The sequence below is a fragment of the Euwallacea similis genome, chromosome 34 (assembly GCF_039881205.1).
Source record: "Euwallacea similis isolate ESF13 chromosome 34, ESF131.1, whole genome shotgun sequence".
Lineage (NCBI taxonomy): Eukaryota > Metazoa > Arthropoda > Insecta > Coleoptera > Curculionidae > Euwallacea > Euwallacea similis.
Window position 1 is genome coordinate 635,956 of NC_089642.1, and position 13,498 is coordinate 649,453.

A 13,498-nucleotide genomic window follows, 5' to 3' on the forward strand; every position below is an offset into this window, starting at 1 on the left:
AAAATGGAAAATTTGTATACTGAATTAATTTTATTTAAGAAAAAATACAAAATTATTTTTATATATTACAAGCATTTTTTTCATTCTTGAAGTATTTCTAAATTCCAGTTTGCTCAACGTAAAAGCAGGTATTTTGCTCTAATTTTATATTGTTATATTTTTCAAATTGTATAATTGTTAAATTATTATTTCGTTAAAAAATAAAATATTAAAAAACTTAAAGATTTGAACCTACGCCACTGTTCACCGGAAACATCCTATCCGCCATATGCAATCTCCATTGTGGTCAAACGTTATTTCCCACATTCCTTCCTCTTCATGTATAATCTAAGGCAAGCGGACAACGAACATATATATGTCAACATGCGTCAAAATCAGCTGTTCATCCGTTATTTCTGTACCTTTAGCGTTTTGGCCATGCGCTGTTTGTATTGAACAATGTCAATAATACCCAAAAATGTATTTTTAGTTTTGTGTCTTTTCCAAAATGTATGTAGATAATAACAAATATGAATACTTAAATAAGAAGTAAAAATGTGAATAAATGCGTTAAACAATAAGGTTCATTAGTAAGTTACATGCAATTGTATTAGTTGTAATCAGACTGAGCGAAAATCAATTATTGAAAAACTACCTATAGGTGGGAGATTTTGGCTTTTCTTCATATTTTTCTTTAACATTTAAAAACCTTTGTTCTACTGGAACATAGTAATAGATCCTATAAACTGGCAATAATCGCTATTCAACTATTAACAGTTATTTAAAAACATAAATGTGGACCATGAGCTAAAAGTTATCAACCATCAGACCCTTTCAAAAACATATATATTAAGTAGAATCACCTTATCCCTCTCTAAAAAAAAACAAATTTTGTTCTTAAAAGTTACAAAATGTTCCCAAAGCCACTTCATCTTCATTGAATTTCAAGTTCAACTCTTTAAGCATGCCAAACAGTATCCAAAGTGCATCAAGTGGGAAATCAAAAATAATTTCTTTTGATACATTAATATCCAGTTTTCCTTAGCCTGGCATTTACACTCAATCCTGGTAAGCACACACCCAACAGCAACTCATGATTGGATAGCCCAAAAGAATCCGGCACTAATTTGATACATACGTATCATACTGTCATAAAATGTTACAAGAATAAAAATATTGAGTCGCCAAGTTGACCAGTGGTAGAGATAGGGGTACTAAGTACTAAAAACAAATTCACATTCAATTATAGGCCAAAAACCCCATTCTTTAATATTTTTTTGTAACTGTGACTGATTTGCCATAAATTTGATCCTTATAATGTAGTACCCTTAAACCAGTTGCATTTGGGCTGTGAATATCAAGCATGGAAGTATCAAATAGATTGTAGATATTAAAATTTGATGTGAAATTCTTTGAAATTTTAGGAATTAAAAGCAGATAACTTAAAAATAAAAAGAAATAGTACCTAGGCTTATAAAAGCAACTCACCATAAAACATTCTTTTCTTACCACTCTTCAAATCTTGATTATAAAGACTAGAATACCCTGTATAACACATTTTTAGTAGTCACAGTATCTGGGCTTAATATAATATTTTCAGGATTTATTAAATGTTTCAAATTAGAACAAACTTATATATCAATTCTTAGCAAATAAAATATTTTGTCGAAGTAGCTCATTCATAACTGCACACAAATACAATGAATCACTGAATTTAAATATTAATAAACATGTTCACTATGGTAAGAGACCTGTTTTTAAGGTAACCATTCCTGTATAATCATGGATTTATCCATGAAGAATATGGAGTTGTATGTAGAAAAGGATGATGCTCCTAGAAAAAATTTGGATGCTCAAATGACTTCAAGCACAATATCTACTATTTCAAGTCTACCCTCTCCTGTAGATTCAGGAGTGCAATTAGATAGTGAATGTGAACTTACATCTGGAATGTCAAATGCATCTGGTAAGTAATTTTGCTTTAGCATTCCATTGAATTAGTAGCATTTTCTTTAGGATGTGACACTGATTCTGCTGCCAATACTGATATTCAAAAACCACAAAACCTGATGGAAATACCTTATGAGCCAGAAAAACATAATACTTCTGAATCAACTTCTGCTCCAAATCTTGAAACTATTAATGATTTCTTTTCTGAAACACATTCTCATGTAGATGGCATATTACAGATTGAGAAAGATAAGTCAAAAGATTCAGTTGAAGACAGACAATATGCCTTTCTAGAATACACAGAGAGTGATTTTGTAAATAAAAATATTATCAATGAGCAAATGCTGTCTCGTTCAGTTCCAAACTACTTTGATAAGTTTTCAAATTCAGCTAATCATCTTGAATCCTCAAAGAGCTTCTCTGATGACGTTTTTGAAATGGAGCATCCTATCAAATCCAATACCGAGATAGATGTTATGAACTTGTCTTTGAACAGCTATGAGCTTTTAGATTACACCATTCAAAACACAGATTTGAAGCCAACTGTTGAGGCTGAAGCTGTTGATATGCATATTAGCATGTCAGAGGAAGTCAATGAAAATTTGAGAGTTATTTTAGATGGGAAAGAAGCTCCAGCTTCCATTATTGAAGATATCTCTGTTATTGAAAATCCTGAGGTCAAACCTGCAGAAGAACAAATTGTTTTTCGCAGACAAAGGAAGAAAAAGTCCAAGTCGGATACTCCGAAGAAACGAGTTTCGTTCCACGAGGACATTTTGAATAGCACAAAAATAGACGATATTCACATTAATTTGGGTTTCATTACTCATGAGTCTGATGTCTCCTTTAGCTTTTTTCAACGCGGTTTCGTCAGTAAACCAGATGTAGTAAAAGGAAGGTAAGTTTTTGTATGAAGGTATGTGCTCATAGTTATTTATTTGTATTTTTAAATTTCCAGGTATAGTTGGGCTGCAGAAGGCGATTCCCCATACTACGAGAAACCGGGCACAAACCGCGAAATAAAGTCGGACATTTACATGCATAATCCAAGGAACTGTTCAAGTTCCTCTAGCTCAACAGGGAGCGCTTCAAGTTCAATTGATGAGGAGGACAGTGGGTCAGATGAAAATGTGCCGAAAAAAGAACCGACTTTGAAGCAGCCAAGGTCAAGTTGCCTGAAGAAATCCAAGCACAAGAAGTACATTGATACGAATATTGTGCAAGAAGAGATGAATCTTAAAAAGAAGAAATCTGAAAGTAATTTATTGGAGTTAACTATATTTGGGAGTTTGAAGAATATGTTGAATTTTTCGACGTCAGTTCCATTAGCCGAAAGAGGTGAGGGAGTATATGGATATTGCAATAGTAGGAATCAAATAGGTGTCACACTGTTGAGTTATGCATTAAATAACCTATCCTAATTAAGTGCTTTTCTATATTATAATGTGGCTTTAGGCGTACCAGAAGGTCAAGAAGATGTAACTATTTATTCATCTTCTCATGACGTTTCAAGCAGACGCAAATCCTTCGGCAATTTCTCAATTCCAAACGCTGACGTAGTTGAAGTAGAAGAGGTTAAACCAGAACCTGCCAGCAAGGTTAGTGTTCAATTTGCCCTCGATTTACCATTTAAATTGTTCTCATCCTTTTCAGGTGCATCTAGCAAAAACAAACTTAAAACTTACCAGAAGTGAGGGATTTTACCCAAATTATCCAAATCAGGAAGTTCCGGCGAATATTATTTTATGCGACAGCAACGTTTACGAGCACAAAGGCATTAGTTATTCCTATGAATATGACAACTTTCAGAAAACATTCGAGAAGCATAACAAGCCTAAAAGTTCCATCATGTATCAGAAGATACTAAGCGAATTTAACTTCTTTCGAAGGTACTGGATTATACGTTTTTGTCTTGCTTAAATGTGATCAATTAAAAACCATAGAAAAGCCAAAGAGGATCCTGAAGAAGACTTTGAGATTATCAACGATTTATGCAGCCCCACAATACCAGAAACTAAAGTGGAAGAAGTGCTTGAGGTTGAGGCTACAGAAATCCAACATGTGACCAGTACTCCGAAATCTGGTTTCAACAGATACGCATCGTCATCCAAACTCGATTGGTCAGACAATGAGACTGTCTCAGACCTTTCCGAAAGCAGAAATTCTCGCCACCTCGATTCCCCTAAAAGAAAAGTCCGGCGAAATAATCACTACAGTATTCAGTCTTCATTTAAGGCAACTATTTGTTATGGGGGTTGTTGAAGTTTCTCTATTTTTGTTTTAACTCTAGGTCCCCTTATCAGAACACACAGATAACGTATTAGATTCGACAAAATCGTTCCCCAGTTTGCGGCCGACGTCTTCGAAGACGTCCTTAATTAACCGATTCTTAAAGAATGTCACATTGAAAAAGATGATGGACTCAAAGTCTCAAATGAACTTAAAACGCACTAGAAGCTATATGAGGTTGTGCCCCAAAGCTGAAAAGGGACAATTGCTGAACAATAAAGAAATAGATATAGCTATTGAAGAAGAAGTCAGTTTGGGAAAATCAAAGCCGAAAGAACCTGCTGACAAAGTTACTCAAACTAATTTAAGCAGGCAAATATTCCGGGATAAATTGGAACAACTTTTGAGGGTAAATTTATAGTAAATGTGCCAGATGAACGAAATAATTGTTTTTTTCTAGGTATTTCCAGTGCGAAGCGCTTACACAACTAACGGCGACAGCAAACCTCTTTTACTGGTACTCTCAAATAAAGCCTTGTACATCGTTGGCACTAAACAAAACTCATTAAACGCCCATTTTCTGTTGGCCTACACCGACTTAAATGCCATTTTGATTGGCCCCAGTTCGCAGACCATACATTTCTCCAATCACGACCTAGATATGCAGTGCATTATCAGCACAGGCTGCTCTAAAATAACCAACGACGTGATTAGCCGTTTGGAATACGCCATTCGGAAGGATTTAAATAAGCCCAGGTTGCCGGCAGTTAAGCATTTGAATATGAGAGATATGACGAATTTGAGGAGAGCTATTTGTAAGCAGACTGCTGTTCATAAGGTTCGTCAAAAGGTTCTTTTTTCCATATAAGAAATTTGAAAATTTACGCCTCGACGCTGCAATTCTTTTTTTTTTTAACTGAACACATTATCTTTTATACATTCGTAAGATCGAATACTGTGAAATTTATCTAACATCAAAGATCAAGTCAATTCCTTCAGTTAAAAAAATTGTTTAAAAAGAATAAAAGAATCATTAAATTTCGAGATTCCTAAAAAAAATCCGATAACCCTGAGGTTCGTAGATTTAATTGAATTTATAAATATATACATGATAATTAATTTATGAGGAAACTGAACAGAATTCGGCCAAATATTAATAGAATAAAAAATTAGGTAATAGTTTGAAGAACTTAAGAAAAATGTTAAAATTCACCAATGGCGTGCAAACAAATTTTTGTAAATGATTTCATGAAACGAGACCTTCCAAAATACATTAACCTGTATATTAGTAGAAGGCAATCTACTCTCGTATTAAGCAGCATCTATTACCTAGTACACATATATAATATTAGAAATCTCTATCTGCAGTAACTCAAGCACAATAAAATAAAAACCCAATTTTTTCTTGACTTTTAACACCCTGTAACTCCTCTACCGATCGAGATCTGACACTTACTTATATGAACTTTTTTCTTTATTGTACCGGAGAATACATACCTCAAATAGTACCGTGCAATTATGAAACACCCTTTTTAATCTTTGTGTTTCCGGAAATTTTAAAAAACATTGTCAATTTCCTTTTAGGATGAAGACTACTACTATTACAGTATAGTAAACATTCAGGATTTTGAAAATGATGAAATTCCAGCTGCTCTAGGACCTAGTAAAGAAGGACCTTTGATGTTCAAAACGAGTAATTGCGAGTCAGGCCGATGGGAAACTGCGTATTTCATTTTAAAGTAAGATAGGAAGATATATTAAGAAATCGCTCAAGAGCAAAGTTATTTATTTTGGGAACAAATATTAATTTCATAGATTAACTTTCAGTTTCCTTTTTTACTTAGAGCGGGAGTTTTATACATGCTCTCCTCCCCCTCTCAGAGAGTGCCCATGCGAGTATTTCCACTCATTAACGGGGCGTGTCAAGGCGCTCGTCGAATTTTTAACAGCCACAGACCTCATACTTTTCAACTAATCGTGGATGGAAGCACTTTATTGCTGGCAGCTCCCGACGAATACGTGGCCAGCGAATGGCTGCAAGAGTTGATTCATGCAGCAAGCGGTGTAAATGCTTTTGTGATTGCTTGTGTAGCATTAATCCTTCACCTTTCATTTTTTGGCAGCTTTACAGCCACACGGAAAAGAACGCAACGCTCTCCTGTTCGCTGCTCATGACCAGCGATCATATTCTTACAGTAAGGGAAGCATTTCCCTGCTCAATCAGCACACTTTTTTTCCCGAAAATGAACCACGAACCGATTAAAGGGCCTCAGGCGCTCTCCTGTGCAGCCATCACAGATTTAGTGGCCTTTCGGTTGCCCTCTGCTGAGCAAAGTTGGTGCGTTCTGGTAAGTTGATTCATAATCTTAAAATTTTAATTTTCGTTGTTAAGTGAAAGAAATGCCTGATTTTTACCATAGTTTGTCAATACTGTTTTTAACAGTTAATACGACCAAGGCAAATCAAGTGTTATGTTGTAGGAATTTTCATGCAGAGAGGTACACGAGTTCAGCGGCGACTGGATCATCTATTTTTCTACGAATGCAGAGTTGGAACATTTTATTTCAACGTTAGAAATGTTATGGCATTACTGCAATGAAAAAGTAAGTCTTTATAATCCGTTTTTGGCCACATTTTATTGTTATTATCGTATTTATCGAATTTTCAGGGTGACAGTTTTCCTCTTAGCACCATTCCTGAGACGGATCCGTTAAGTAGAAAATGTGTAGACACTTACAAGTCCTTAATCGAATCTTGGCCCCCGAATACTGTCCATTTACAATTTCTGTAAGTGGTCGCGTTTTTTTTAATATGTTTTTTATTTAGTTAACTTAGTGACTTTTTTGTATTGTTTTTGAAAGTATTTTACCAGTGTTACTGTTATTGATATTAATAATTATTTAATCGAATAATTAGGTACTTTAATTATTTATTAAGTTTTTATTTTACAATTCTAGTCATTTCAATTGAAATATTTTATAATCGATATCGACATTGTGATAGTCATCGAATAGGGATCTTTTTATTTATTTGGGCCGTAATCAAGGGAAGATTATGGCAATAATTTAGTGGTATTAATATACGTAATATAACCCGCTTTGCACTTGTAAACAATGCACAGCTATACTTACTATAATCAAAATATTAACAGGCTTCAGCTAAATGGTATACATTATCTCAAAACAATTCTTAGTTATGTGTTTCATCACTCTCTGTCGTTAAATTTAAAAAAAAGAAGAGAAATTAGCAACTATAAGTAAGTGTGAAGACTGAAGGCTCACAGACTAAAATTAACGACAAATTGTTTAGCACATATGCTTATTGCTGTTACTACATATTAGTTAGCTTAAATGTTATCAGATTGTAAACTATGCATGTAGCAGTAAAATTCAATGGTTGACAAAGCTTTAAATTAATAATATAAAACGTTGGTACTCTAGTTCAGATATTAGAGAATTGAACTTTGTATTAGGGTATCAATTAATACACCCATAGTAATACAATATTAACTCGAAGATTTCGAATTTCTTCTGTTCAACAGAATTTTCCAGTTTTAAAATCGCAGCTCAGTAAACTTAGTCTTTTAGACATAGTCGTTGCATCTGCAAATAAGATGTTTTATATAACAATATAGTGTAATCAATGATAACCTCCAAAATACTCTCAAAAAGTTGTAGTTCTATTCGAATAAATAAAGACAATATATTGGAAAAACGTTTGATTAAAACAACAACTTTCATTAGTGAACTATAGAAGTCTCCGTTCACTGAAAGTAATTATTATTAACATTAGTTCAGATGTCTCGTCCAGGCGTCTCCCACATTCGGAAGACTGGCCACAATTTTCATGTTTTTTCTGTCGAGTTGAAGGAGAAGTCTCATCCGCACGCGCATTTACTCCCAATATGTTTGCCTTACCCTGCCGCATACCGTAGATATTGTTAGGAGTTCCACTCTTTTGGAGATGCTTACGACCGGTTCAGGTCCATAGGACACTTCTAGAGTCAATTTGCTTAAACGCCACCTCGTCATCAGGAACCCCCAGGTGTCCCAGAACTTAGAGGGGACGAATTTTGTTGCTTTTCTTGCAAAGTGTATCCAAGATATACTTATGCACAATCCAGGACCTCTTTGGAGTGTATGACGTAGCTTTGGCATGTGAATGATTGTGGTAACAACGAATTTCAGGACGTTCAAGCTGCTGCGGTAACTTTATAGTTGTGTTGCGTTTTTTTTTATAAGTTTTCGTAAATGTGCTAAAAGCGTATCAGGCCACCGGTAAGAAGTTTCATTCTTAATCAGTATCCATAAGAATATTCTTATCACGACATTTCATCACGAAGAACAGACACAAGATTTGAGTTTTCTTTAATGTTTGAACAACATACATCTGTCCCAATTTCAATTACAGTGGACCCCCTATAACATGGTTTCATATGATACTGCGGAAAAATTGTGATAATGTTCATATAACATGCTAGAAGAATGAAAAAAAAACATTTATTGTTCAATCCCCATAAATAAAGCATGATTATTGATAAAGAGTATTTTAACGTAACAAGTGAGTTAATCTCTCGGCTGTAAACGGCTCATGATTTGTACAATCTCAGTGCCTCGTATAACACAGACTCATATAATACGAAACATATATATCGTGTTATAAAGGGGTCTACTTTACATTAAGCTGGTCATCACAACTTTGCTAGACTTGTATTCATGCCAGAAAAGTTTGGGGTTCGAGATACATATGATACTTCATTGCCTTTGAAACTTAACTTGTTTCTTTTAAAATAAAAGCAATAATAAAACACATAATTCTAACAAAACATATGTATTACAACTTATGACTGACTACCGAAGTGTGGGCGGTATTTGCGACTTAATTTGGCTTTTTCAATATCAACACCTGGATACTGCTCTTTTAAGGCTGCCATGTCCATGTTAGGGAATCGGTTTAACAGTGCAATAACCCGATAGAACTTTTTCCTATTTTAAAATAACAATACTTCATTGTAAATACAACAAAAATTTGCTGACAAAGATTGCGGTTACTTACCTTTCCTCCCTTCTCTTGTTTAAATAAAGCTTTTCCCTATATTTAACAAGGAATTCTTCAACATCACGATCATATTTGAAAAACTTGTATTTTTCAAACCATTTTCTGTTCATATGCTTTGGTAATGCGTGTTCACACATCCTAAAAATAATTTATAATTTTATACACGTCAAAGACACTGAGCCGTATTACTTACTTGTAATAGTACTTAAGACCAAAGATATTTTCCATAACCTTGCCAGGTCTTTCACCAGTTTCACCTGTTTCCAATTCATGGTAGGCCTTGTTTCTCTCTCGTATCACTGTCTCCAAATTCTCCATTGAATCCTCTACTTTATCCAATCTTTCAGGACTTGGAAACAATTTAACTTGTTGCTTGGCTTCTTCTTCCATGGTCAGCAGCATGTTCTTTTCTTTTAGAAGAACATACCTAAGAAGTAAACATTTTTCAATCAGTTAGGGTTTTCAAAAGGCTCTGATTCATCTTACTGGTCAAATCTCCATCTGACCATGGTCAGATCCACTATTATAAAATTTATTTTAGGTTGTTTATTCAAATTTGTTGTACAAGATCAAAAAATACAAATTAACCTGACTGTGACTTGACCAGTGGTAATTTAAATTTTTTTTAATGGTAGTTTTAAATTGACTTTAAAGAAATGCAACAAATGACCGACTTTTTACATTTATTTTTGTTTCAGTGTGACATTTATAAATGTGTCACATAGGGATAGACAGTTTCAAGCAGTCATTTATCAGTAATCAGTTTGAGTCAAGCAAGTCGGCTACTGTAAATTTAAGAAATTTATTATATACCACAACTTATGTAAGTCAGAATTTGACTTTAATCTCAGCTCCTCCTTTTTCCAGGATCGACCACTTTTCACCTCTATTGCCCCCCAATTTTTCTTATCGTCAAAAAACTCCATTAAATCCATCCTCGGATTGGAAGTGAAAAAATTTCTGAAATACAAATGTTACTTTTAATTATAACATCTAGAGGGAAAATAAGTCTCATTAGCCATTTACCATACACAAGTAATAATAGGAGCACCATGAGTTTATTTACTAATATTTACCTTGTTAATAAGGGAAGCTGCTTCAACACAATAGGTTTTAAGTGTTCTTGTACTAACAAACCACCAAAAGATTTATATATATTAAATATACTGTTGGGGGAGGCCGTTCTGAGCATTTTATTGAATATTTAATGGCAATTTAATAATTAAAAATAAGATTATCAAAACATAACGACAAACGCTAAATTCAACAAGAACAAAAAGTGTGGTTAGGATTTAAACGTCATTTACAATTACTGCAACGATCATATTTCGCTCCTTGTCTGGTATGTAAATTTAAATAAAGATGACAAGTAACTACTTTTGATAGAAAAATATGACAGAAACGCAAAGATGAAAATACCACGGATGTACTAATAGGAGAGAATTCCAACGATGTACGAACTATAGATGTTTTCATCTCAAATTTCAATATTTAAAATATTTCCAAGGTTGAATAAGAAAACTAATGGCGCAAATTAAAAAATATAACTAAAAGCAACCATAGAAAATGTGTGTGAAAATTATAGGTACCAATTAATTAAACATTTTTTGAGGATCAACACTGATTCTCCATTATGTTGGAAATGCATAAACTTTATTATATTTATTATAGTCTAACATATTCATAAGTAATACTTTCAGTGTCACTAGGAACCCTGCTTTCTAATGTAACTCCATCATAAACGAACTGGTTAAAGCTAAATTCCCCGGCGCGCTTAAATTTCAGATCTTTGGCAATTTTCTGAGTAACGAATGAGGTGCAAATGGCAGTGACAATTTTAGGCGGTTGAGCGATTTCTAAGGCCCCTCCATCGATTGAAATCCGAACGTCCTCCTTTCCTTGGTTAAGACTTTTGGCCACGTCAATTGATACTTCAAACAATTTTTTGGCAATACCTCGCTTTCGGTATTCAGGCAAAATCCCCACAAACATAATTTCCACACCAGATTGAACTTTGCAATACTCAAAGATGTCTAAAACTTTGCCCATATCCACCATCCATTTGGCGACATTTTTGGCCGCACTGTGTTTGCAGGATTTTATGTATTTTGAGTAGAACTCAGGAGGTTTTGATTCCTGGATAAATATTAGAGTTAAAACACTTATATGATGTATGTTATAAATAAGTCAGTAATAACCTCCAATTTATTGAATGAGGCTCCAACCACCTTTCCAGTTTCTTTATCAATTGCAGCAATGGATATTCCATCCTTGGCTGCCCACTTGAGCAACAAATCCATTTCTCCAAAACTCTCAGGCTGATCTGGAAGACCCAATGCAATGCACACATTCTCGTTTACATAGAAAGAATCTTGCATCACCTTAATAGCCTCCTCCAAAAAGACTTTTTGCAGTTGAATATATTCAATTGTACCTTATTTAAATTGACTATATATGAAAAACAATTATTGTTGAAATGAGACGATATATATATCTTACCATCACTGCTAGTAGCTAAAACCATTGTCATGGATCTTCAAGCAGATTTTGATTTACCTGAAGCACTATTAAAGCCTTATAAAGTACTGCTTTTGATAAAATTGTTTTCCTGAAATTTACACGAAATACTTTTATTATCTTGGGCTTACCTGTAAATTTAGTATACTTTGTTCACACTACAGATCATTCAAATATGAGATAAACTGGAAGTAAACAAAGAGGCGGTGCTTCCATGTGTACCAGAGTTGCACTCAGATAGGTTTCAAAGAAATAAACAAAAATTTATTGAAAGTAATATTTTTTATTAATGTGATAAAAAGGAGAAGAGTAGTGAAAATTACATTTATTAATTTATATAGTTTTATTTGTTTATCATCTGCAATAAAACTTTATACTGTGTGGATTAAAAAATTTCTGATTAAGTAAGCCAAAGAATTTTTTGATAGTGAATCCGTATGTCTTTGATATGTTCGACGTAATCTCGAACATAAATGAATCAACCACATTTAAAAATACCACTCTATCTACCTGTATTATTAATTAGTTTTTATTAAAAATAGTCTTCCCCAAGACTCCAAGGACTTGTGTGTTGCTTAGTTAAAATTTTCTGGGTGCAAAAAATGGTGTTTACACTCAAACAAAAATCCTTTATGATTGAGTCTTATTTTAGGAATGGTGAGTTCATAAATGGAAAATAGGCCTATAAATATCAACCTTGTTTTCAAGAGTTTTATCAAAAATTTCCCCACATTGCAGTGCAGGAATCGCAGTTTCGTAGCATTTTGAATTATGTTCTCAAACTATTCCGTGAAACTGGCAGTGTTTAAAGAAAACCAGGAAGTGGTAGACCAACTAAACAAACCCCAGAAAATAAGACTCGACCATAAAGGCTACTTGTTCGAGTGCAAACAGCATTTCTTGCACTTGGAAAACTTTAACTAAGCAACACACAAGTCCGTGAAGTCTTAGAAAAGACTATTTTTAATAAAAACCATCTAATAATACAGGTAAACAGAGTGATTTTTTTAAATAAGGTTAGGTTGGTTCATTTATGTTCGAGATTACGCAGGACTTATCAAGACATACGGATTCGCTGTCAAATAATTCCATGACCTACTTGATCAAAAAATTTTTGATATACAAGGTATAATTTATGTAAATTTATTTTTATACATTTTAAACAAGATAACAAAAATATAAAACAGCGCATGAATTTGCTTTTGAATTTATTCATTAACTATTTATAAAACTTATTATAAACTATAAACAGAAAACATGCAAATATTGTATATAGTAAACGCCAAACTAAAAGTCTAGCACGTTATCAAAGTTTTATGTCGCGCTGCCCTGCGATGTTGCCAGGCTTCCGAACAAATCTTTGAGGCGATGTACATATAATTTGTTCCAGGACAATCAATCGTAAGATTTAATAAAAAAATAAAGCTTCTAAAGAAAGGAAAATATAAGGGCAAAAATTAACACAATCACCGGTATTATAAGATAACCTAAGAAATTCTCAACACATAAACAAACATGGGTTTACGATTGACGGCAACCCTGTCGGTTTAAAATTTTTCCAGTGATCATGTTTACATCGCATTGGAATTATAGAATTTTAGCTAAATGACGTCACATTAAAATTTCTAATCATATTTTATTATATAGGGTGTTTGGCAGTTGGTAGAGGAAACTGAGCAGGATTGTAAAATAGATCATTCTGAATCGATTTAACCAAACTTAATCATATACAAAGTGTTACCGTTACGTATAAAGTGTGTGAGAT

At 33.7% G+C, this 13,498-nt stretch overlaps 3 protein-coding genes across 9 annotated transcripts; 1 reads left to right on the forward strand and 2 right to left on the reverse strand.

Annotated features, from left to right (window-relative positions):
- Positions 1 to 419: 419 nt before the first annotated feature.
- On the forward strand, positions 420 to 7,872 carry prd1 (pruning defect 1). The gene is made up of 14 exons (XM_066404328.1): positions 420 to 569; positions 1,742 to 1,945; positions 1,996 to 2,827; positions 2,888 to 3,267; positions 3,385 to 3,527; positions 3,583 to 3,818; positions 3,873 to 4,164; positions 4,220 to 4,567; positions 4,619 to 4,996; positions 5,743 to 5,897; positions 6,003 to 6,222; positions 6,282 to 6,506; positions 6,639 to 6,761; positions 6,827 to 7,872. The coding sequence occupies exons 2-14, from the start codon at positions 1,762 to 1,764 to the stop codon at positions 6,947 to 6,949; spliced, it is 3,639 nt and encodes a 1,212-aa protein (XP_066260425.1). The 5' UTR covers positions 420 to 569; positions 1,742 to 1,761; the 3' UTR covers positions 6,950 to 7,872.
- Positions 7,873 to 8,972: 1,100 nt separating this feature from the next.
- mRpL47 (mitochondrial ribosomal protein L47) lies at positions 8,973 to 10,478 on the reverse strand. Its single transcript, XM_066404361.1, has 5 exons — positions 10,293 to 10,478; positions 10,030 to 10,176; positions 9,410 to 9,643; positions 9,214 to 9,354; positions 8,973 to 9,143 (listed from the first exon to the last, which is right to left on the reverse strand). Exons 1-5 carry the CDS (start codon positions 10,406 to 10,408, stop codon positions 8,999 to 9,001), a joined length of 783 nt encoding a protein of 260 aa, XP_066260458.1. The 5' UTR covers positions 10,409 to 10,478; the 3' UTR covers positions 8,973 to 8,998.
- Positions 10,479 to 10,848: 370 nt separating this feature from the next.
- Positions 10,849 to 12,758, reverse strand: LOC136418355 (uncharacterized). 7 transcript variants are annotated; one of them, XM_066404397.1, is made up of 4 exons: positions 12,244 to 12,758; positions 11,716 to 11,824; positions 11,415 to 11,650; positions 10,849 to 11,352 (listed from the first exon to the last, which is right to left on the reverse strand). In XM_066404397.1, exons 2-4 carry the CDS (start codon positions 11,744 to 11,746, stop codon positions 10,882 to 10,884), a joined length of 738 nt encoding a protein of 245 aa, XP_066260494.1. In that variant the 5' UTR covers positions 11,747 to 11,824; positions 12,244 to 12,758; the 3' UTR covers positions 10,849 to 10,881. The 7 variants fall into 7 exon arrangements, with proteins under 7 accessions (XP_066260494.1, XP_066260492.1, XP_066260493.1 ...); XM_066404395.1 differs by having other exon boundaries at positions 12,057 to 12,758; XM_066404396.1 differs by having other exon boundaries at positions 11,716 to 11,780; positions 11,865 to 12,758.
- Between the last annotated feature and the right edge of the window lie 740 nt (positions 12,759 to 13,498).

What these genes read in the sequence shown, in the direction of transcription:
- LOC136418355 (XM_066404397.1), bottom strand. Translation starts at nt 11,746, where the DNA reads ATGACAATGGTTTTAGCTACTAGCAGTGATG. An exon ending in TTTAGCTACTAGCAGTGATG is followed by an intron (nt 11,651 to 11,715) that starts GTAAGATATATA and finishes AATTTAAATAAG; the next exon opens with GTACAATTGAATATATTCAA. An exon ending in CCTCATTCAATAAATTGGAG is followed by an intron (nt 11,353 to 11,414) that starts GTTATTACTGAC and finishes ATATTTATCCAG; the next exon opens with GAATCAAAACCTCCTGAGTT.
- prd1 (XM_066404328.1), top strand. Translation starts at nt 1,762, where the DNA reads ATGGATTTATCCATGAAGAATATGGAGTTGTATGTAGAAAAGGATGAT. An exon ending in CCAGATGTAGTAAAAGGAAG is followed by an intron (nt 2,828 to 2,887) that starts GTAAGTTTTTGT and finishes TTAAATTTCCAG; the next exon opens with GTATAGTTGGGCTGCAGAAG. An exon ending in AGCAGACTGCTGTTCATAAG is followed by an intron (nt 4,997 to 5,742) that starts GTTCGTCAAAAG and finishes ATTTCCTTTTAG; the next exon opens with GATGAAGACTACTACTATTA.
- mRpL47 (XM_066404361.1), bottom strand. Translation starts at nt 10,408, where the DNA reads ATGCTCAGAACGGCCTCCCCCAACAGTATATTTAATATATATAAATCT. An exon ending in CAGCTTCCCTTATTAACAAG is followed by an intron (nt 10,177 to 10,292) that starts GTAAATATTAGT and finishes TTTGTATTTCAG; the next exon opens with AAATTTTTTCACTTCCAATC. An exon ending in TCTGACTTACATAAGTTGTG is followed by an intron (nt 9,644 to 10,029) that starts GTATATAATAAA and finishes TTTACTTCTTAG; the next exon opens with GTATGTTCTTCTAAAAGAAA.